The 22,476-nt window shown below is 46.6% G+C and overlaps 2 protein-coding genes across 2 annotated transcripts in view; one reads left to right on the top strand and one right to left on the bottom strand.

Annotated features, from left to right (window-relative positions):
- LOC149433061 (1-phosphatidylinositol 4,5-bisphosphate phosphodiesterase gamma-1-like) overlaps positions 1-9,857 on the top strand; it is a 46,096-nt gene extending 36,239 nt beyond the window's left edge. Inside the window, exon 14 of the mRNA XM_089664701.1 lies at positions 668-9,857. Within this exon, the coding sequence (XP_089520827.1) occupies positions 668-719 (52 nt within the window). The 3' untranslated portion in view covers positions 720-9,857. The remainder of the gene's footprint in view (positions 1-667) is intronic.
- A 7,787-nt stretch (positions 9,858-17,644) lies between these two features.
- The window catches only part of LOC149433059 (ubiquitin carboxyl-terminal hydrolase CYLD-like), a 92,346-nt gene continuing 87,514 nt past the window's right edge, over positions 17,645-22,476 (bottom strand). The window contains exon 16 of the mRNA XM_089664702.1: positions 17,645-18,145. Coding sequence (XP_089520828.1) covers positions 17,961-18,145 — 185 coding nt within the window. The 3' untranslated portion in view covers positions 17,645-17,960. The remainder of the gene's footprint in view (positions 18,146-22,476) is intronic.

Genomic DNA, 22,476 nt, shown 5'->3' with positions numbered 1-22,476 from the left:
GGCCATGGTCTTGGAACAAGATGTTCAACAAGCCACGAAAGGGCAGAGGGTGTAAACAACTCTATAGTAATGGCCATGAGGTGCCAACTCCATATGAATGGCCATAGTCTTGAAATGGGATGTCCAACAAGCCATGAAGAGCGGGGGATGATATACAACTCCACATTAATGGCTATGGGGTGCCAACTTTCTTTTTTTTATGGTCATGGTCATGGTCTTGGATTTGGATGTCCAACAAGCCATGGAGGGGCAGGGGAGGTGGACAACTCCTATAGTAATGGCCATGAGGTGCCAACTCCATATTAATGGGCATTGTTCTGAAATGGAATTTCCAACAAGCCATGAAAGGGCAAGGGATTAGACAACTCCATAGTAATGGCCAGGTATTGTCAACTCCATATTAATGGCCATGGCCGTGAAATGAGATGTCTGACAAGCTATGAAGGGCAGGGGGAGGTAGACAACTCCTTAGTAATGCCCATGGTCATGGAATGGGATGTCCAACAAGCTTCTATGGGTGTGATGGTCAGGTATCCACCAACCTTTGACCGTAGAGGGTATCTGAATCCTTTATAGTGTATATAAGTCAGATACTCTATCATGGTAAAACTGGATGTGGGTTTGTGATCTGTCACTGATTATTTCTGTTTATCTTTCTGTCCATCAGACTCATGGAAAAGAAGAGGAGAGACCGACAGCTGATGAACAAGAGGAACTGAGCACCCGATAATCGGAATCCTTGCTCCCTTCTTCTCAATTCCCGTGAACTATTTGCTGAACCCAAGAGACTCCACTGAACTATCTACAGAAATGACCAATGACAAGAGAAGTCTTGTCTGAGGTCTCCCTTAGAGACGTATATACAACGATTTCTCCTCATGGCCTTGGGCTACAGACGCAAGACTGATGACAGCAATATAATCTCTCTTGAACGATCGCCTTGCGCGATGGACAATAAAACCGCCGCAATACGTCATCCGCAGCATGTCTGGGGGCTACAGATCCATGTATGTGAGACATACAATACAAAGAATTCATTGGTAAGCGGTGCCTCACGTGCACATAGTCACGTTTGTACTGCCGCAATAGACTTTCCACTTTATTCGGTGAAATATTGTTGTCAGTTTCAAGGGCTCCACTACCTACCTGTGGTATCGGATTGCGTCGTCCTTTCTCAGTAATGGCGGTGAAGATTTGCCGCGCAAGAATCCCTTAGCTGGATGTATATGCACAGAGTGTAGAGTAAAGATATATTTAATTATTCATGAGGCACTTATCGGTGTGACGGGCGATTTGCTGTATCGGAGGAACAGAGTTGTTACATAGAACTGCACTTTATCTGGATGATGAACTCTCCCCATGTGATCCTCTGGCATTGGCGTCACGCTGTTGCCATCCAATAGAAAACTCCGATCGTGTGGTGGTGTTGTTGTTCAGTTGGGATGGTGCCTGAGGTTTCACTGAAGGCTTTTAGGCTTGAAAATGCGATAAAACAAGCTGTGATGCCTCCTGGTGGTGGTGGAGAATGGTCAATGCCGCTCTCCTGAGGACCAATTGATGCCATGTTGGTTCAGTCCAGTAGAAATAGACGAGGGTACAGGGGATTGAGTTACATTTACCGCAAGCACAAATATAAACCATACGAACCATTAAAGGGGAACTCCAGTCCAGGATGAGTTTCTGTTCCCCACCTACAGCGGCTTTACTCTAAAGTGTGAGACCATATTTTCTACTGGAGTTCACCCGGAGTTCCTCCTTAAGGCTCTAAATTATTGCTTCTTTCCGTTGCGTATATTTTTTCTCCCGCAGGCTGAACTCTGCGTGTACTCTGCATGCTGGGAGCAGAGAGAGTAGATAGGGTCCGCCTTCCTCCAGGCTCTTGCCTCTTGCTTTAAAGCGTAATTATTATATCCAGCGCAGAGCCCATCCACAGCCCACTGATTATGTTTCCATTATCACCTCCGCTGGGTGGCAGATCTACATCTCTACTACTGATTTGTTTTTTTGGTTCATACATAAGGCTGGGGTTTGTCAGTCTTGCACAGGTGTACCGGCTCCTCCCCTTCAGTATTGCACAGGTGTACTGGCTCCTCCTCTCCAGTCTTGCACAGGTGTACAGGCCCTACCCCTTCAGTCTTGCACAGGTGTACCGGCTCCTCTCCTTCAGTCTTGCACAGGTGTACAGGCCCTACCCCTTCAGTCTTGCACAGGTGTACCGGCTCCTCCCCTTTAGTCTTGCAGAGGCGTACCGCCTCCTCCCCTTCAGTCTTGCACAGGCGTACCGGCTCCTCCCCTTCAGTCTTGCACAGGCGTACCTGCTCCTCCCCTTCAGTCTTGCACAGGTGTACCGGCCCCTCCCCTTCAGTCTTGCACAGGTGTACCGGCTCCTCCCCTTCAGTTTTGCACAGGCGTACCGGCTCCTCCCCTTCAGTCTTGCACAGGCGTACCGCCTCCTCCCCTTCAGTCTTGCACAGGCGTACCGGCTCCTCCCCTTCAGTCTTGCACAGGCGTACCGGCTCCTCCCCTTCAGTCTTGCACAGGCGTACCGGCTCCTCCCCTTCAGTCTTGCACAGGCGTACCGGCTCCTCCCCTTCAGTCTTGCACAGGCACACCGGCTCCTCCCCTTCAGTTTTGCACAGGCGTACCGGCTCCTCCCCTCCAGTCTTGCACAGGCGTACCGCCTCCTCCCCTCCAGTCTTGCACAGGTGTACCGGCTCCTCCCCTTCAGTCTTGCACAGGCGTACCGGCTCCTCCCCTTCAGTCTTGCACAGGCGTACCGCCTCCTCCCCTTCAGTCTTGCACAGGTGTACCGGCTCCTCTCCTTCAGTCTTGCACAGGCGTACCGGCTCCTCCCCTTCAGTCTTGCACAGGCGTACCGGCTCCTCCCCTTCAGTTTTGCACAGGTGTACCGGCTCCTCCCCTCCAGTCTTGCACAGGCGTACCGCCTCCTCCCCTCCAGTCTTGCACAGGTGTACCGGCTCCTCCCCTTCAGTCTTGCACAGGTGTACCGCCTCCTCCCCTTCAGTCTTGCACAGGCGTACCGGCTCCTCCCCTTCAGTCTTGCACAGGCGTACCGGCTCCTCCCCTTCAGTTTTGCACAGGCGTACCGGCTCCTCCCCTCCAGTTTTGCACAGGCGTACCAGCTCCTCCCCTCCAGTCTTGCACAGGCGTACCGCCTCCTCCCCTTCAGTCTTGCACAGGCGTACCGTCTCCTCCCCTTCAGTCTTGCACATGTGTACCGGCTCCTCCCCTTCAGTCTTGCACATGTGTACCGGCTTCTCCCCTTCAGTCTTGCACAGGTGTACTGGCTCCTCCCCTTCAGTCTTGCACAAGTGTACCGGCTCCTCCCCTTCAGTCTTGCATTGGTGTACGGCTCCTCCCCTGGACTGAAATTACTTTGTCTAAATTCACCGCACACCGTGAGCTTCTCACAGTGTGCATTAGAAGCTGTGGCAAGTTAAATAGAGCTCTGCCTCATTTCCTAGCTGGAGGACGTCCGGCTTCATCTAGCACCTTCCTCCCCAGCCTTACTGTGCCTTGCCCCGCCCCTTTCATTCATTGGATTTCAGTTAATTCAATAATACAGGCTCAACACCGCATATGGGCATATGCAAATACAGCCCGCCTAGAACGGCCCACTCCTCCAGACTGCCAGCCATTGTATTTTGATATTTGCATAACCCCACCTGAGGGAGGGAGATGTGATGTTTTTAGGAAACTGTGTACAGTCCCTGCCACCAACCGTGATCTGCCTGCATTGCCTAGAGCAGCTTAGAGGCTTTAATGTCTCTAAGTTCCTTCTAATCCTCTGTCTCTCTCCCTTCTGCCAGGGCATCATCGGGACAGGAAGTGTGTAATTCAGAAGGGTGGCCACATATATATTCCTGTTCCTGGGACAGGCGATGTCTAGTCTGTAGGGCTGCATACCTCATATCCCCCTATTCCTATGGAGAAGAACATAGGGTGTCACCAGGACAGGAAATGTGTAAATTGGAGGGGAGTCCACATACGTCATATCCTCCTATTCCTATGGAATGGAATACAGGGTGTCAGTGGGAAAGGAAATGTTTAGTCTGTTGGTCCGTATACCTCATCTATTCCTATTCCTGTGCAGAGGAACACAGGGTTTCACCAGGACAGAACATGTTTCATGTCATGGGTGACCATGTACGTCATGTACTCCTATGGAGTGGAATACAGGGTGTCAGTGGGGAAGGAAATGTGCAATTTTGAGGGATGGCCATGTATGTCATATCCTCATATTCCAATGGTGGGAGGAAGCAGTATGCCAATGGGACTGGAAATGTCTAGTCTGTAGGGCTGCATACCTCATATCCTCATATTTCTATGGAGAGGAACATAGGGTGTCACCAGGACAGAACATGTTTTATTTGCAGGGTATCCATGTACGTCATATCCTCCTGTTCCTATGGAATGGAATACAGGGTGTCAGTGGGGAAGGAAATGTGCAATTTTGAGGGATGGCCACATACATCATAACCTCCTATTCCAATGGTGGGAGGAAGCAGTATGCCAATGGGACAGGAAATGTCTAGTCTGTAGGCCTGCATACCCAATACCCTCCTATTTCTATGGAGAAGAACATAGGGTGTCACCAGGACAGAACATGTTACATTTCGAGGGTGACCATGTATGTCATATCCTCATATTCCAATGGTGGGAGGAAGCAGTATGCCAATGGGACAGGCGATGTCTAGTCTGTAGGGCTGCATACCTCATATCCCACTATTCCTATGGAGAAGAACATAGGGTGTCACCAGGACAGAACCTGTTTCTTTTGGAGGGTGTCCATGTACGTCATATCCTCCTGTTCCTTTGGAGAGGAATACCGGGTGTCAGTGGAGAAGGAAATGTGCAATTTTGAGAGATGGCCATGTACATCATATCCTCCTATTCCAATGGTGGGAGGAAGCAGTATGCCAATGGGACAGGAAATGTCTAGTCTGTAGGGCTGCATACCTCATATCCCCCTATTCCTATGGAGAGGAACATAGGGTGTCACCGGGACAAGAAATATGTAATTTGGAGGGGTGTCCACGGAAGTAATGCATTTCTCCAGCAAAACATTTATCCCATGCCTGTTTAAATTCGCTCACTGTTGAACTAGTAAGTCAACCAAACGTAAGTGAATTTTAACTTGGTCAGGATAAACTTAAAGTGTTCCTAAACCCACAACAGTACAATCAGTCTGTAGATGCAGTAAAGCATGCTTGTTATACTCACTGTGGAACCTAAGGGGTTAATCCTCTGCTTTGTGTAAAAAGGCTGTTTGATCCTGTCTTCTCTGCCCCTCTTCTTGTTGAAATGACCACCTGATACAGACTGAACCCGTATTCCTTCTGCACATGCTCAGTTTGGTGTGTATTGCTAAAGAGATTTTTTTTTTTTTCTTGGGAGAGTGCATGTGATTAGCACAGGGCCAATCAGCACTGTCTAGACAGAGTTCAGGGGTTCTGCATCCTTCTAGAGCAGAAAGAAAATTCCTTCCAGAAGCTTTAGTTAGTGGTGGGCTAGACACTGATAGAAGTCACAAGAGTGCTATATACTGCTGATGAGAAAAGGGATTTAGCAGTTTATATTTACTAAAATAATTGCATTTCCATGTTCTGTGTACTGTGGGACACCAGATATAGTAAATGCGGGGTCCGGGGAGAGCGGATATGGTTAATGCGGGGTCCGGGGAGAGCGGATATGGTGAATGCGGGGTCCGGGGAGAGCGAATATGGTGAACGCGGGGTCCGGGGAGAGCGGATCTGGTGAACGCGGGGTCCGGGGAGAGCGGATCTGGTGAACGCGGGGTCCGGGGAGAGCGGATCTGGTGAACGCGGGGTCCGGGGAGAGCGGATCTGGTGAACGCGGGGTCCGGGGAGAGCGGATAGGGTGAACGCGGGGTCCGGGGAGAGCGGATAGGGTGAACGCGGGGTCCGGGGAGAGCGGATAGGGTGAACGTAAGGTCCGGGGAGAGTGGATCTGGTGAACGCCGGGTCCGGGGAGAGCGGATAGGGTGAACGCCGGGTCCGGGGAGAGCGGATAGCGTGAACGCCGGGTCCGGGGAGAGCGGATAGGGTGAACGCCGGGTCCGGGGAGAGCGGATACGCTGAACGCCGGGTCCGGGGAGAGCGGATAGGGTGAACGCCGGGTCCGGGGAGAGCGGATAGGGTGAACGCCGGGTCCGGGGAGAGCGGATAGGCTGAACGCCGGGTCCGGGGAGAGCGGATAGGGTGAACGCCGGGTCCGGGGAGAGCGGATAGGGTGAACGCCGGGTCCGGGGAGAGCGGATAGGGTGAAGCGGGGTCCGGGGAGAGCGGATAGGGTGAACGCCGGGTCCGGGGAGAGCGGATAGGGTGAACGCCGGGTCCGGGGAGAGCGGATAGGGTGAACGCCGGGTCCGGGGAGAGCGGATAGGGTGAACGCCGGGTCCGGGGAGAGCGGATCTGGTGAACGCCGGGTGCGGGGAGAGCGGATAGGGTGAACGCGGGGTCCGGGGAGAGCGGATCTGGTGAACGCCGGGTCCGGGGAGAGCGGATCTGGTGAACGCCGGGTCCGGGGAGAGCGGATCTGGTGAACGCGGGGTCCGGGGAGAGCGGATCTGGTGAACGCGGGGTCCGGGGAGAGCGGATCTGGTGAACGCGGGGTCCGGGGAGAGCGGATCTGGTGAACGCGGGGTCCGGGGAGAGCGGATCTGGTGAACGCGGAGTCCGGGGAGAGCGGATCTGGTGAACGCGAGGTCCGAGGTAGCGGATCTAGTGAACGCGGGGTTCTGGGGAGAGCGGATCTAGTGAACGCGGAGTCCGAGGTAGCGGATCTAGTGAACGCGGGTTCCGGGGAGAGCGAATCTAGTGAACGCGGGGTCCGGGGAGAGCGGATATAGTGAATGCCAGGTCCTGGGTTTAGTAACACTTTAACAAAAAGGTAAAAAAAAAATCAGAAAAGGGCCGGACTCAATGGAGCACTTGGTCTTTTCCTGCCATCACTCTTCTGTATTTTTCCCATAAATGGTCAATGGTGGAGATGGCAGGATGTGGTCATTGGTGAAGTTTGGTAGACTGCAGGATGCGGTCATTGGTGAAGTTTGGTAGACTGCAGGATGCGGTCATTGGTGAAGTTTGGTAGACTGCAGGATGCGGTCATTGGTGAAGCTGTTGGGGATGGCAGGACATGGTCACTTTCCACCATTTACCTTCCAACCACCTTATGAAAAAATGCTGAAACCACTAAAAAGCTACAACAGTAGATCACAATTTTATTATCTATTTATAAAAACTTTCTTTTGAGCTTCAGATTTGTTTTAATTGTTGATGGTCCATCACTTGTTGCTGCCTCCAGCATTTTTCCAGGCCTCTAGTAAGTGTTTTTCTCTGAGCTCCAGAAATCTGTTTAAAAATGGTCTTTGAGCGGTCAATGGACATACAGATTAGCTCCTCCTCCTCCCGGAGGGGATTATGGGTAGTATCAATAAATGGATTTCATATTTTGTGACTCACGGGTAGACAATGTATCGACACCAAATGTTTTTTCCGATTGCTGTAGCAAGGACGCCATATTCCACCGCACAGTCCAGTTCCCCAGTATTACTGCAGACCGTATCATGTATGTGTTCCACCTTCCCACTGGTCTGCTCAAGGCCGATCTAAGATTGTGGCATCCTGTAAAATATTGCATGACTTGGCCCAGCCAATTAGATTACTATACATTGAACCTAAAGCAAACCTCGCATTTTTATGTAAGGTCAATGTATTTACCAAAATTACTCACTCTACACCTCGGCTTCTGGTGTGTCCACCAAGGTGAGGGTGATGAGGATTCCTGGGTCCTAGGAAAGCACAGGAGCCAAAATATTGCAAGAACATGCAAGCCCACAGGAGGATGTCAGGATGGTATTTTTTTTTTAAAATTGGTGTTTTTATTCACATTTTTGAAGAACTAGCTCATAAGCAGACCTTGCATTTTTAATTAAACTATTAATGCAAACTTTTACTTCACCCATTGAGGGCAACAGAAGTACCTAATTGATAGCATGCCCCAACTGCTACTGGTACTTGCCTTCCACACTCTCCACCGCTAATCCATTAACCCACCAGAGCCATGAGGAAAATCTGTATGTAAGTTCTTGGTCTGGTTGGAGCTTACCCAAGGTTGAGGACCTTTCCTGCCCCAATGTGATGGTACTGGACCCACCACTTCAACATCAGAGGATGGGAGTCACAAGACCAGAAATAGAGGGTATGTAACCAGGCTCCAACAAGTGAACAGTTTGGCAGGAGAGCAGGCGGCAAGCAAGCAAGCGAGTCCTCGAAAAGGCAGAGTGCAGGTATTGCTCATCACCCAAGGTGGGCAATATGCTCTATGTTTGGACTTGGTGGATCTGATCTATTTCATAGGAAGATGTCAGGTTGGTCATTTCTCTTTAAATGGAGAAAAATATCATCATAAAGAGCAACGTTGCATCCATTGTGCATTTAGAACCTCCTAGACAGTCCTGAGCAGGTGGAAGCAGTTCCTGAGACATAACATATCGGAATTCTGCGACATGTCTCTCCGGATTGGACTGTGTCCCATCAGGCATTGCACTTTTAACAGGCACTGGATCAATGTAGGGAACATTGTTCTGTCCAGGTGAACCATGAAATGTGTAACCTTTTTTCCTGACCATTGAGGGACACAGGAAGCCATTGGGTTGGGAGTGCAGGTATTGCTCATCACCCAAGGTGGGCAATATTCTCTGTGTTTGGACTTGGTGGATCTGATCTATTTCATAGGATGCCACAGTATTGGATAATGTAAATGCTCCTTGGTCTTGAGCAGATCAAACAATGGGAATTTGGTGGCTGGCACTCTGTCTAAATCTAATTGGAAGTAACTTCATTGATCCCAGCAAATACACATGAAGCTCCACCTATGACCTCCTCTGACCGATGCATTTCACTGGGCTTAGTCATCCTTGGGTGAAATGCATTAGAGAAAGGTTCCAGGTGGACCTTCATGTTTGTTTGGGTCAATAAAGTAGGTTGGAGAATGGAACAAGCCCTAGGTTTGGCACCTGACTTCCAGGACAGGTGACCTAGTAGTGGTGGAAATCGGTTTGTCCAATGGGAATTTGGATTCATGTGCATTTGAGGTCTTCACTTTTGTTGGAGAACTTGATGAAGGCATGAGTTAGGAAGATTGTTTAGATTTTATCTCAAAGTTCTTTAATTCTGATGATGACAAATATTGAGCCATGCTTCGGTGAGATCACCACCAGATATTTTGCGTTAAGTGAAAAAGGTTGAAGACCCCAAACGAGGGAAATGCTCTAGCGGACTCAGTAATGTGAAACATCTTATCAGTCAGGTTTGGGCAGAGTGCAGTTCTTGAAGAACTACTAGTCCCAACGCACCATCTCATGATCTCTTGGTAACGGGGAGGTCGGGGTTGGCTCGGGACTGGGTGGCTTCACCCTGGGAGTGCCTTATAGACCTCAGATGTGGACTGTGGGATGCCACGAGTTATACACTGGAGTGCCTTATTGCCAGGTAAGGGGACAAAGTCGCCATGTTGAATGGCTGTGGCGCAAACAATGTATTTATGGAAGAAAAGAGCCCAGAGTTGGCATTGCTGGACATTAAACTGGAAGAATTGTGACAAAATTACTCTTAATAAAAAAAAAAGATGGAAAAAAAAAAACGCCTTTCCTAGTTTTTATTTACTGGATGCATTGTACGTTGAAAATCTTTACCGAGATACTAAAGGGAAACGAGTCTTTTCAGTTTATTTTTTCATTAGACATGCAAATGTGATCAGCGTAATGTGAATAATAATAATATCAATGTATTAAAAATTGTTTTCAATGTGTAGTTGGTGATTATATATTAGGACATCCGTATTAGCTCATTATATGGGCAGTGTCTGCTTCCTTCTTCATAGTATTTGTGCTTTACTGTTCACAGAGGCCAATGCGAGTCTTCCAAGTCTGCTTAGACACCCCGTGTGATTATTTGACCTCAGCAGATGTAGGGGGGCTGATGCATTCGGGAACTAGAGGGAGTATCTACAAATTCAGTCAATAAAATATGGAACAGCATGTACCATATTTTTCGCTCCATAAGCTGCACCTGACCATAAGACGCACCTAGGTTTTAGAAAACAGGAAAAAAAAAATTCTGAACTAATGGACTGCAGACATAGTACAGGGGATGACCGGAGACTGCGGACACGGTACAGGGGATGACCGGAGACTGCGGACACGGTACAGGGGATGACCGGAGACTGCGGACACGGTACAGGGGATGACCGGAGACTGCGGACACGGTACAGGAGATGACCGGAGACTGCAGACACGGTACAGGAGATGACCAGAGACTGCGGACACAGTACAGGAGATGACCAGAGACTGCGGACACAGTACAGGGATGACCAGAGACTGCGGACACAGTACAGGGATGACCAGAGACTGCGGACACAGTACAGGAGATGACCAGAGACTGCGGACACAGTACAGGAGATGGCCAGAGACTGCGGACACAGTACAGGAGATGGCCAGAGACTGCGGACACAGTACAGGAGATGGCCAGAGACTGCGGACACAGTACAGGAGATGGCCAGAGACTGCGGACACAGTACAGGAGATGGCCAGAGACTGCGGACACAGTACAGGAGATGGCCAGAGACTGCGGACACAGTATAGGAGATGACCAGAGACTGCAAACATAGTACAGGAGATGACCAGAGACTGCGGACACAGTACAGGGGATGATCAGAGACTGCGGACAGTACAGGAGATGACCAGAGACTGCGGACACAGTACAGGAGATGACCAGAGACTGCGGACACAGTACAGGAGATGGCCAGAGACTGCGGACACAGTACAGGAGATGGCCAGAGACTGCGGACATAGTACAGGAGATGGCCAGAGACTGCGGACACAGTACAGGGGATGATCAGAGACTGCAAACATAGTACAGGAGATGACCAGAGACTGCGGACACAGTACAGGGGATGATAAGAGACTGCGGACAGTACAGGAGATGACTGCTGACCTTTGGGGAGTGGGGGGAGCTGGTGCCTGAATTTGACAGGTACCCGCTCTTACTTCCGCGGAGTTGTTCTTTGACCTTACCTGTTCCTCTATCCAGCGGCGCGCTGTCTTCCCGGCTTCTGTAGTGTGGGCACTCGGCGGACAGCCAGATGCCCAGTGCGCATGAGCGAGAAGCGCTGCGCTTTGTGATTGGTCCGGCGGCTTCTGGGATCTGTCATGTGTCCCAGGTGCCGCCTTACGATTCACAAAGAGCACCGCTTCTTGCGCATGCGCACTTGGCACCCGGCTGTCATGCCCACACTACAGAAGCCGGGAAGACAGCGCGCCGCTGGATAGAGGAACAGGTAAGGTCCCACTGCAGAGCTGAGCGGCCGGCCCGGTATTCTGACACGGCGGCGGTGGAAATACCGGACCGGCCGCTCCATATTCGATCCATAAGACGCACTGACATTTTCCCCCCTTTTTTGGGGGGAAAAAAGTGCGTCTTATGGAGCGAAAAATACGGTAATTCATATGAAGATACACTCACAGGCCACTTTATTAGGTCCACCTGTTTCAACTGCTTGGTGTAACAAATTGCTAATCAGCCAATCACATGGCAGCAACTCAATGCATTTAGGCATCTAGACGTGGTGAAGACGACTTGCTGAAGTTTAAATCGAGCATCAGAATGGGGAAGAAAGGAAATTTAAATGACTATGAACCTGACATGGTTGTTGGTGCCAGACGGGCTAGTCAAATAATTCACAAACTGCTGATCTCCTGGGATTTTCACACACAACCACCTCTAGGATTTACAGAGAATGGTCTGAAAAAGAGAAAATATCCAGTGAGCGGCGGTTGTGTGGAGGAAAATGCCTTGTGGATGTCAGAGGAGATTGGGCAGACTGGTTCCAGATGATAGAAAGCCAACAGGAACTCCAATAACCACTCGTTACAACCAAAGTATTCAGAATACCATTTCTGAACGCACATGTCCTACCTTGAAGCAGATGGGCTACAGCAGCAGAAGACCACACCGGGTGCCACTCCTGTCAGCTAAGAACAGGAAACGGAAACTACAATTTTCGCAGGCTTACCAAAGTTGGACAATAGAAGATTAGAAAAACGTATGGACCAAAATCTCTGAGGAATGTTTCCAACACCTTGTTGAATCTATACCATGAAGAATGAAGGCAAAAGGGGGTCCAACCCGCTACTGGCAAGGTGTACCTAGTAAAGCCGGTGAGTGTACATTACATCTGTACTCACTGAAAAGACTCTGTAATTAAATTCCAAATGCAAATACCACACTTAGAATCAACTCCAGATGTTTTACCTGCTTAACCGATGAAGAAATAATGCAGTAGCCCACACCTGGCCATGAAACAGCTTTTGATTCAATTGTCAAATTACTTTTGGTCCCTTGAAAAAGCTGTAATTCCTAAACCCTTCCTCCAATTTGGATGTACATACCCTCAAATTAAACCTGAGAGTGCGCACTGTCCGCCCAGATCCATTATAGAACTAGAGCTGGAAGATGTTTTGGTAAATACCTGAAAAGATCTAAAATTGTGCCGGAGTCCAAATATATATATATACGGACCTAACTTTACATATCGAACCTAAAGCAAATGCATGACTTGGCCCAGCCACCATCAAGCAGCCCACAGCCTCTCTCAGATCCCACCTGGTCCCCATACCGCACATTTCCCTTCTTCCGGGGGGCAGTGCTGCCCCCCTACAAAATGCCGCCCTAGGCATATGCCTTGTTTACCTTGTGGTAAATACATCCCTGGTTAACATGATGCTGTGCCCAAGTACTACTCCACCGCTGTGCCCTGCTTCTGCCTCCGGCCAGTGCCATTGGTCCCTTCTGGGTTCAGTGATGGCAAGGTGCATTCAACCCATTTCCTGTGAACCCAGGATATCATTGACACACCCCTTGGGAGGACATCATAATACAATACTACTGGTCTGAGTACCACTATCAATATGTTAATGCCACGGAAGGACCGTTACAAAGAAAAAAAAAAAAAAGAGAGTCTGTGAGGTCACCATGCCAATCTAAAAAATGCAGCAAAAAAGGTTTGTATAGAGTTTTTCTGGAAAAAAATATAATAAGGCAGGCTTTGGAGGGGTGGAGTTACTTTATAAATTTCTTGGTAGCAAGATCTTAAAACTGCCTATGTAGCTCTAGCCTCATCTAAGTGAAATAGTAAGACTGCAGTCTATACCAATCCTGCGAAGGTGTCGCTTTGTAGCCTCCATTAGCATTGATGGAAACTGGTAATATCGGAAACATGGCCACCACCATTGCTGACTTCTTTGAATGCTAGATGTCTAACCATCTTGCTGATCCTCTAGCTTCAATACTTGAAATCAGTAGCCCAGTACAAGTACGTAGATAAAGACTTCTAATTTTCCTGGTCTGCATATGTTATACACCATATGGACAGAGGTTTGTGGACATTTAACCATCACACCTATATGAGTTTGTCATACTTCCCATTCCAAAACCATAGCCACTAATACTGAGTTGACACCCACCCCTTTCACTGCTGCTTTGCAACTATAACATCCTCTACTCTTCTGGGAAGACTTTCCACAAAATGTGAGTACGTTTGTGAGAATCTGTGCCCATTTGTGAGGTCAGGTACTGATGTTGGATAAGAAGAGCTCACCATCAGGGTTCCAATTCATCCCAAAGGTGTTCAGTAGGGTTGAGGTCAGGGCTCTGTACTGGACACTCCCACTCCTCCACACCAAACCCATCAAGCCATGTCTTTATGGAGCTGACTTCACCTTCTAGGAGGGCTTTCCACAAGGTATGTAGGACGCCGTTTCCATTTGTGAGGTCAGGTACTGATGTTGGATGAGAAGACCTGGCTCACAATTAGTGATTCAATTCATCCCAAAGATGTTCAGTAGGGTTGAGGTCAGGGCTCTGTACAGGACACTCTCGCTCCTCCACACCAAACCCATCAAGCCATGTCTTTATGGAGCTGGCTTCCCCTTATGGGAGGGCTTCCCACAAGGTTTGGGGGACGCTGTTTCTATTTGTGAGGTCAGGTACTGATGTTGGATGAGAAGACCTGGCTCACAATTAGTGTTTCAATTCATCCCAAAGATGTTCAGTAGGGTTGAGGTCAGGGCTCTGTACAGGACACTCAAGCTCCCCCACACCAAACTGGTCAAGCCATGTATTTATGGAGCTGGCTTTGTACACGGGGCAGTAGTGGTGGAACAGAAAAGGGTCTTCACCAAACTGTTACCATAAGGCTGGAAGAGAACAATGCTTTTGCATGATGGAGTAGTACCAGTACTCTTCATTAGAAATACCTGAAATCAATCCTTTAGAAGGGTGTCCACATACTTTATGTCGTATAATGTACTTTACTTAATTAAAGCCAATGACTCAGTATAACAGCCAGGTTTTTCAGAAGGAGGCAAGCAATGGCTCATCCACTCTGTAAATTTTATTTTAAAGAACCAACCTGTAAAATTTTAGTTATAAGTCAAGTCTTGTAGGCAGAGTCATTTGCCTGCTCCCTGTATCCCTTGAAGACCTCAGTGTCAGAATATCCCTGCCATTGTTCCTGGTTCTGTTTTCCTATCTTGAGGGTGTGATAAGTTTTCCCACCCACCTAGGGGTGTTTATTATACAAATCCAACAGGGATGGTGGGAATCCTTCATAATGGGCACAGCAGGTATGAAGACCTAGAAATGCAGAGCAAAGAGGGTGGGAACCCTGCATAATGGACACAGCAGGTGTACAGACCCGGGCACCCAATGCAGGGATGGTGGGAGCCCATCATAATGTGCACAGCAGGTGTGTAGACCTAAGAACTCAATGCAGGGTTAGTGGAAACCAGGGGCGGACTGACCATTTAGCCACTCGGGTACTGCCCAAGGGCCCGGGGTCAGTAGGGGGCCACATGAGATGCATACAAAAAAGGAGGGTTGTGAAAAGAGATTCACAGAAAAGCGGCTACATAATGAACAGAACGTGACACTAAGGGAATAATTTCCAAAAATTATGCTTTATTACACACAAATGAATATGACATATGGGCATTTGCCCTGGTTTACCATCACCTCAGTATGAGACAATACACACAGACCTAAAACCATTTAAAATGACACAAAAACCGGTCTAAATGTATGTGTAGCAGGGAAAATGGCTACATGAGTCTAGTGTCCCTGCAACACAAACACACAGGTGAACACTTCCCTAGGGAGGTGTATCCAAAAATTATGCCATGGGCATACCATAATAGAGGATATAAGGGATTAAACAGTAACCATAATGGCAAATCCCTATCAAGAAATCCAAAAAATTATGCTGTAAATATATATATCTCACATGTATGCAATGGAGCAAGCACAATATGCGTCAAAAAGGAGAGTAGCAGGCCTCAGGCCTGTATGAAGGAAGACATAAATGTCAAATATATTGTACAATACATTCCTGTGCCGGCATATAGTGGGTGGGTCTTTACCCACTATAAATAGGAAATTGAAATGCGGTTGTTTCATTGGTCCTGACGAAGCTGAGTGAGATACGCCCATCGGCGAAACGCGTTGACGTCATACGTCAGATACGTCACTTCCGGTCATGCGCACTAGGTGGAACGCACGCTGACCCATAAGGAGGAAGCCATCTTCACAAGCCATGAGGCAAGCCTAAGCAGCACAAGCGCCGAGAAGGGGCTGGAACCCGCGGTATATCGGCGGATGTCAGCGGTGGTTCCTTGGCCGCCTTGGCCCTGTATGGCAGTACCTATGAAGGATTTCTCTTTCATTCCCGTTATCCATAGCACAGGTGGTGAGTGGATTGTTGCAGGACATTAGATATATGGTCCTCTGTGATCTATATGACCTATATATCTTCTATAGAGTGTGAGCTCTGTCAGTGACTTCCCACATATTGTTTGTTTCACTACAGGATGGGGACATCATGGTGCTTTGTATAGGAAACAAGACATACCATATATATTTCAACAGGCAGAAGAGTCTTTGGGATGTGTCTTGTTTTTTCCTACAAAAAGTGGTGTATAGTCCACATGTAGTGGTGAAGAAACCATTTCAAGCAGAGTGCTGCTGTGTGCATCTTTTCTTCCATCCTGGAAATAAATGGGGCATATTCCCATCCAAGAGCTCTAGGAAACAGCTATCTATATTACAGATGAATGGGCCCCAACCACTTGTGCCGGCACAGGAATGTATTGTACAATATATTTGACATTTATGTCTTCCTTCATACAGGCCTGAGGCTTGCTACTCTCCTTTTTGACGCATATTGTGCTTGCTCCATTGCATACATGTGAGATATATATATTTACAGCATAATTTTTTGGATTTCTTGATAGGGATTTGCCATTATGGTTACTGTTTAATCCCTCATATCCTCTATTATGGTATGCCCATGGCATAATTTTTGGATACACCTCCCTAGGGAAGTGTTCACCTGTGTGTTTGTGTTGCAGGGACACTAGACTCATGTAGCCATTTTCCCTGCTACACATACATTTAGACCGGTTTTTGTGTCATTTTAAATGGTTTTAGGTCTGTGTGTATTGTCTCATACTGAGGTGATGGTAAACCAGGGCAAATGCCCATATGTCATATTCATTTGTGTGTAATAAAGCATAATTTTTGGAAATTATTCCCTTAATGTCACGTTCTGTTCATTATGTAGCCGCTTTTCTGTGAATCTCTTTTCACAACCCTCCTTTTTTGTATGCCTCTTTTGGCTACTGAATGGAGACCATACATTGGGTGACACGTTAATGTATTTAATAACCTCTTTAATAACTTTCTTAGTATATTGGCCACATGAGATGCCCCTAGTACCTTTCATAGGCTTTTTTGGATGTGGTTTGAGTGTGGGAAAGGACACAGGGGCCCCATGATTTCCTATTGCCCGGGGGCCCCATGAGTTGTCAGTCCGCCTCTGGTGGGAACCCTTCATAATGAGCACACACCAGGTGTGTACAGAAGGTGAGACTCTCATAATGAGCACCTTGTGTAAACCACCCTGGGAATCTAGAAAAGAGACAGTAGGAAACACTCAAAATGGACAGCAAGTGTACAAACCTGGGAACTTAGTGAAGGAATGTTGGGCATCAGTGCAGAGATGTTAAGACTCCCTAATAATGGGCACAGAAGTTCTACAGACCCTGCAACTTAGGTCCTGGGTGATGGGAAGCCTTCATAAAAGGCATAGCAGGTGTGGAGACCCAGGACCTCAGGGCAGGGATGGTGGGAGCTCCTCATAATGGGCACAGCAGGTGTACAGACCCCAACACATAGGTCAGGGGTGATGGTAAACCTTCATAAAAGGCATATCAGGTGTGGAGACCCAGGACCTCAGGGCAGGGATGATGGGAGCTCCTCATAATGGGCACAGCACGTGTACAGACTCCAACACATAGGTCAGGGGTGATGGGAGGCCTTCACGAAAGGCATAGCAGGTGCGGAGACCCAGGAACTCAGGGCAATGATGGTGGGAGCTCCTCATGATGGACACAGCAGGCATACAGTGCTGGGATCTACAACTAGAGATCTCGACATTAAAGATCCTGAGAGACTGAAGGATTGTCAGGGCAATAAATAGAGCCAAGTAAGATGGCAAATATAAAGCTTTTATAAGTAGAAATGCACAGTCTAGAATGTACCTTTAACGGCACAAGGTAAACTTGTTTCTTGATGTCGTAGTTCATAGATGTAGGGGGAACTTTCAGTGCAAATCCAGACTTAACGATTGTCTAAGTCTCACTTTGACAGAAGCAGCAATTTTCTGGTAAGATTTCTATCCATTCGATTTTTCCCAGATTGACAACCCTTTCTGGATAACCTTGACTTCGACAGACTTGCATCACACTTATATGTCCTCCAACTACCTCAGAAGGTCGAGATAAGCAACATTGAGCATCTGTCTCATTTGTAGAGTGCCATCCTCTTGGACTGGTACATGTACATATAGGCATCACAGAAGAGGCGTTTGGAAACACCTTTCATCTCACGAGGGTTCTGGTTGATGAGGTCTTTCAGCGGAGAGGCCAGGTACGTGGCCACCTCTGGGCAGAGGCTGACTCGGGGGATGTTGTAGCCATTTTCGCTACCTGCAGGAACAACATGGCAGAAGGTTAAAAGCTGATCAAACTCAAAGCAGCGTGAGAAAGCCTTGCTCCAAAAGCACAAATAAATACAAACTAAACTGTAAGCACTCGAGGGGTGAAAATACATAATCCTGCTGCTCAAGTACTTCCATTTAAAGCGAATTTAGATGTTCCCGTATGAACAAACAATATCCATGGCTTCGCAGATTGGTGAATTTAGGGACAACCCTACAGAACCAATAGAAATGCACCAGTATTGTCCAAAAGCCTCAGGAAAATGTTATAGACCAAACCACCCTACCACCATACTTGTCCACTTTACCAACCACTCAGTGTCCGCCACCCCCTCTGCCAATCCCTCCATTGGCTTCCGCTCTTCCAAAGAATAAAACTCAAAACACGAACAACAACATACAAAGCCATCCCAACTCTGCCCCAGCTACATTACCCACCTAGTCTCCAATACTAACCAAACCATTTTCTTGGCTCCGCCCAAAACCTCCTGCTCCCTAGCTCCTTTGTAACCTCCTCCCATGCTTGCCTTCAGAACTTCTCCAAAGCTTCTCCCATCCTCTGGAACTCCTTACTCTAATATCTATCCCGGCATCTGCTCTCTAGGCCCCTTGTCACCTTCTTCCACCTCCTTCCATGCATACCTCTAGGACTTCTCCAGAGTCTCGCTCATCCTCTGGAACATAATTAGCATAATTTCTGACCCAAGACCTCCTGCTCTCTCCCCCCCCCCCCCCCCACGGTCACCTCCAGGACTACTCCAGAGCCTCTCCCATCTTCTGGAACTCCTTAACATAATTTCTGTCCCAAGACCTACTCTTTAGCTCCCTTGTCACCTCCTCCCATGCTTGCCTCCAGGGCTTCTTCTGAGCCTCTCCCATACTCTGGGACTACCTACCCTAATTTCTGACTCAAGACCTCCTCCTTTGTAGCTCCCTTGTTACCTCCTCCCATGCTTGCATCCAGGACTTCTCCAAAGCCTCTCCCATCCTCTGGAACTCCTTAACATAATTTCTGTCCCAAGACCTCACCTTCAGGACTTCTTCAGAGCCTCTCCCATACTCTGAAACCACTTACCTGAATTCCTTTCCCAATAGCTCCTGCTCTGTACCTCCCTTGTCACCTCCTCCCATGCTTGCCTCCAGGGCTTCTTCTGAGCCTCTCCTATACTCTGGGACTACCTACCCTAATTTCTGACTCAAGACCTCCTCCTTTGTAGCTCCCTTGTTACCTCCTCCCATGCTTGCATCCAGGACTTCTCCAAAGCCTCTCCCATCCTCTGGAACTCCTTAACATAATTTCTGTCCCAAGACCTCACCTTCAGGACTTCTTCAGAGCCTCTCCCATACTCTGGAACCACTTACCTGAATTCCTTTCCCAAGAACTCCTGCTCTGTACCTCCCTTGTCACTTCTTCCCATACTCACCTCCAGGACTTCTCCAGAGCCTCCCCCATCCTCTGGAATTACCTACCTACCCTAATTTCTGTCCCAAGAACTCTTCTTTAGCTCCCTTGTCACCTCCTCCCATGCTTTGCATAAAATAGTGAAGCGCTCCCAAATTAACTAAAAAAAATTATTCAATAAGTGAAAAATTACATAAACACTTCTCATATATACCCATATACTATTAACTCTTAATAGATCTGTGATAAAAGATACCAAAATATACAATTCATAATATATAATGATAAAAACAATTAACATAATACTACTGATTCATAAAAATGTGACAAATCGTGATACTTGTGACACAACTGAATATCAAAAAAAAAAAGATATATAGTGATGCTGCGATAGGTAAATACATATGTCTGTGTTAAACCCTATAACAAATTAGAAAAAATTGCTTCTCAGATCAAAAAAAATATAAATAAATAAACTCAGTGTTTCAAAAAAACTCAAATAATCCATGCAAAAATGTGAAACACTCTGTGATCTTCACTTCTAGTGCTCAAGAAAGGAATCCTCCAACGGCAGAAATGCCTGCTCACCTCCCCTCCTCGACCCACACAGGGCCAAAAGGCAAAAAGGCTCTCCTTAAAGGCAATCCTTTCCTCCAAGCAACTCGGGCAGGAACCTCAGGACTTCCACTCCACCTCCTCTTACCACGTCATATAGGGCACAAACAGAAACTTCCCATAGTATAACACCGTTTATTATAAGTAATATGGCATAACAAACTTTCCAACTCACATGGTATCTTTGGATACAGCGCTTTTTCACCTCACATCATGGGTGTACTCTCATACAGGGAGGGAAACCAATATGGCCGCTGCGTCCGGACAAAAACGTCCCCACGTGACCGGAAGTGACGTAATCTCGTGCTGGGAATGGCGTTCCGACGCGTTGCGTCACGTGCGTCGTGACTTCATCAGGGTACCGCCCCCCAGAGCCATGATTCATTTATATATGGGATAGTCAACCCACTATACCTAATTAGAGGGCGGACTCCCGGCGGCCATTTTACCGGAGTCCTCACTGCTATCCCCGTTACTAGAAGACTTCCTATTACAGCACTCGATCCGTGCTATAGATAGGAGCCATCAACTTCCATCATATATATAGCATATTCTTATTACCACTCCCCTCAGAAAACATATATAAACAATGTAACTAATCTTTTAATATAATATTAAAAATATTAAAACCCACATAATACCCCCACTTTATTACTAGTCAATCTATATTAAAAAAGGGGGCAGAAGAAAATTATTATTTATAGGTAAATGAGACCCAGCAATGATTTACATGAATATAAAAATAGATACTCCCATCTAATAAAATTGCTACCTTTAATATTAAAAATAGTATACCGGTATATATATACAGTATATACCAATATAATATAAACAAATAAATCCATATAAACCATACAATTTAATTATTTCCAATAGAAACATTTATTCAAAACCCTAACTTGATTCCTCTACATCCTCGCAAAAAACTAAGAAAACCTATTTGTTTTTTTTTTTTTAAAAATCCCATATATAAAAACAAATGAATATATGGTTAATTAGGTCACACCTCGCTTCGCCCAATCCGACCGTTTACCTATGATTGAAAAAAACAATACCCAAACGAATTCCTAATAAGTCATGTGAATAAACCCATGATCCGAGTATACAGGATACATAGCATATATCAGTAATCAATCACTACAATATATTAAAAATATTAAAAAAAATTTTTAAAAAAAACTTTTTGTATAAATGCACAGTCTAAAACCAAATTAAAAGTCACTAATAAAACAATTTAGATCAAATTCCACATTTAATCCATACGGTGCCTGCGTACGCATAGTGTAGATCCATCGGGACTCAGCTTGACTTAAAGATTTAACCTTGCTACCTCCCCTCCAATGTTTTGTGTATTTCTGAATTCCCCAAAATTTTAAACCCGACGGATCCTTACTATGTCGTTTAAGGAAGTGTTTGGACACACTGTGTTTTGGGAAACCATTTTTTATATTTTGGACATGTTCCCTGATACGTTTCCAGAGTGGTCTCTTCGTCCTTCCAATATACTGCAGGCCGCAATCACATTCTAAACCATATACAACACCTTCTGTACGGCACGAAATAAAATCCTTGATCTTGAATTCAGTGCCGTCGATATTGCATTTAAACGTTTTCCGTTTACTATTTTTCCCTTTAGTTTCCCTACACCCATAACACTGTTTGCATGGGAAAAAACCAGATTGGTCAAGGAATGTGCCTTTCTTTTTTCTATCAGGTGGATCTAACACACTTTTTGCCAACTTCATTTTCAATGTTGGTGCTTTCCTATAAATAAATTTCGGACCATTTCCTAACAATGGATTCAACAAGGGATCTGATTTTAAAATTGGCCAATATTTACTAAAAATCTTCTCTATTTTCTTGTAATGGACATTAAAGTCCAACACTATGGCCATATGTCCATCAAAATTATCAACTTTCTTTTTATCCACTACCAATGACTCTCTCTCTATTTTTCCAACCTCTTTAATACTTTTTTCAAGTGCTTGTTGTGAATATCCTTTAGCCATAAATTTATTTCCAATCATTTTTGCTTGTTTAATATATTCTTCTTGACTTGAGCAGTTCCTTTTCACTCTCACCAATTGGCCCTTTGGAATATTATATAGCCATGGGGGGAAATGACAGCTGTCTGTTGGTAGATAGCCATTCCTATCTACCTCTTTGAAATACGTTTTAGTGATGATTTTACCTCCTTCATTCCTAATATTGAGATCTAAAAAATTAACTTCATGACTGTCATATGTCCAGGAAAAATGTATATTCCTATTATTAGAATTCATTCTATTCAGGAATCCCAATAG

Source organism: Staurois parvus, unplaced genomic scaffold (assembly GCF_062004578.1).
Source record: "Staurois parvus isolate SC_StPar_1 unplaced genomic scaffold, SC_StPar_1.0 ptg002002l, whole genome shotgun sequence".
Classification (NCBI taxonomy): Eukaryota; Metazoa; Chordata; class Amphibia; order Anura; family Ranidae; genus Staurois; species Staurois parvus.
This window is presented reverse-complemented; position numbering and strand designations above follow the sequence as displayed.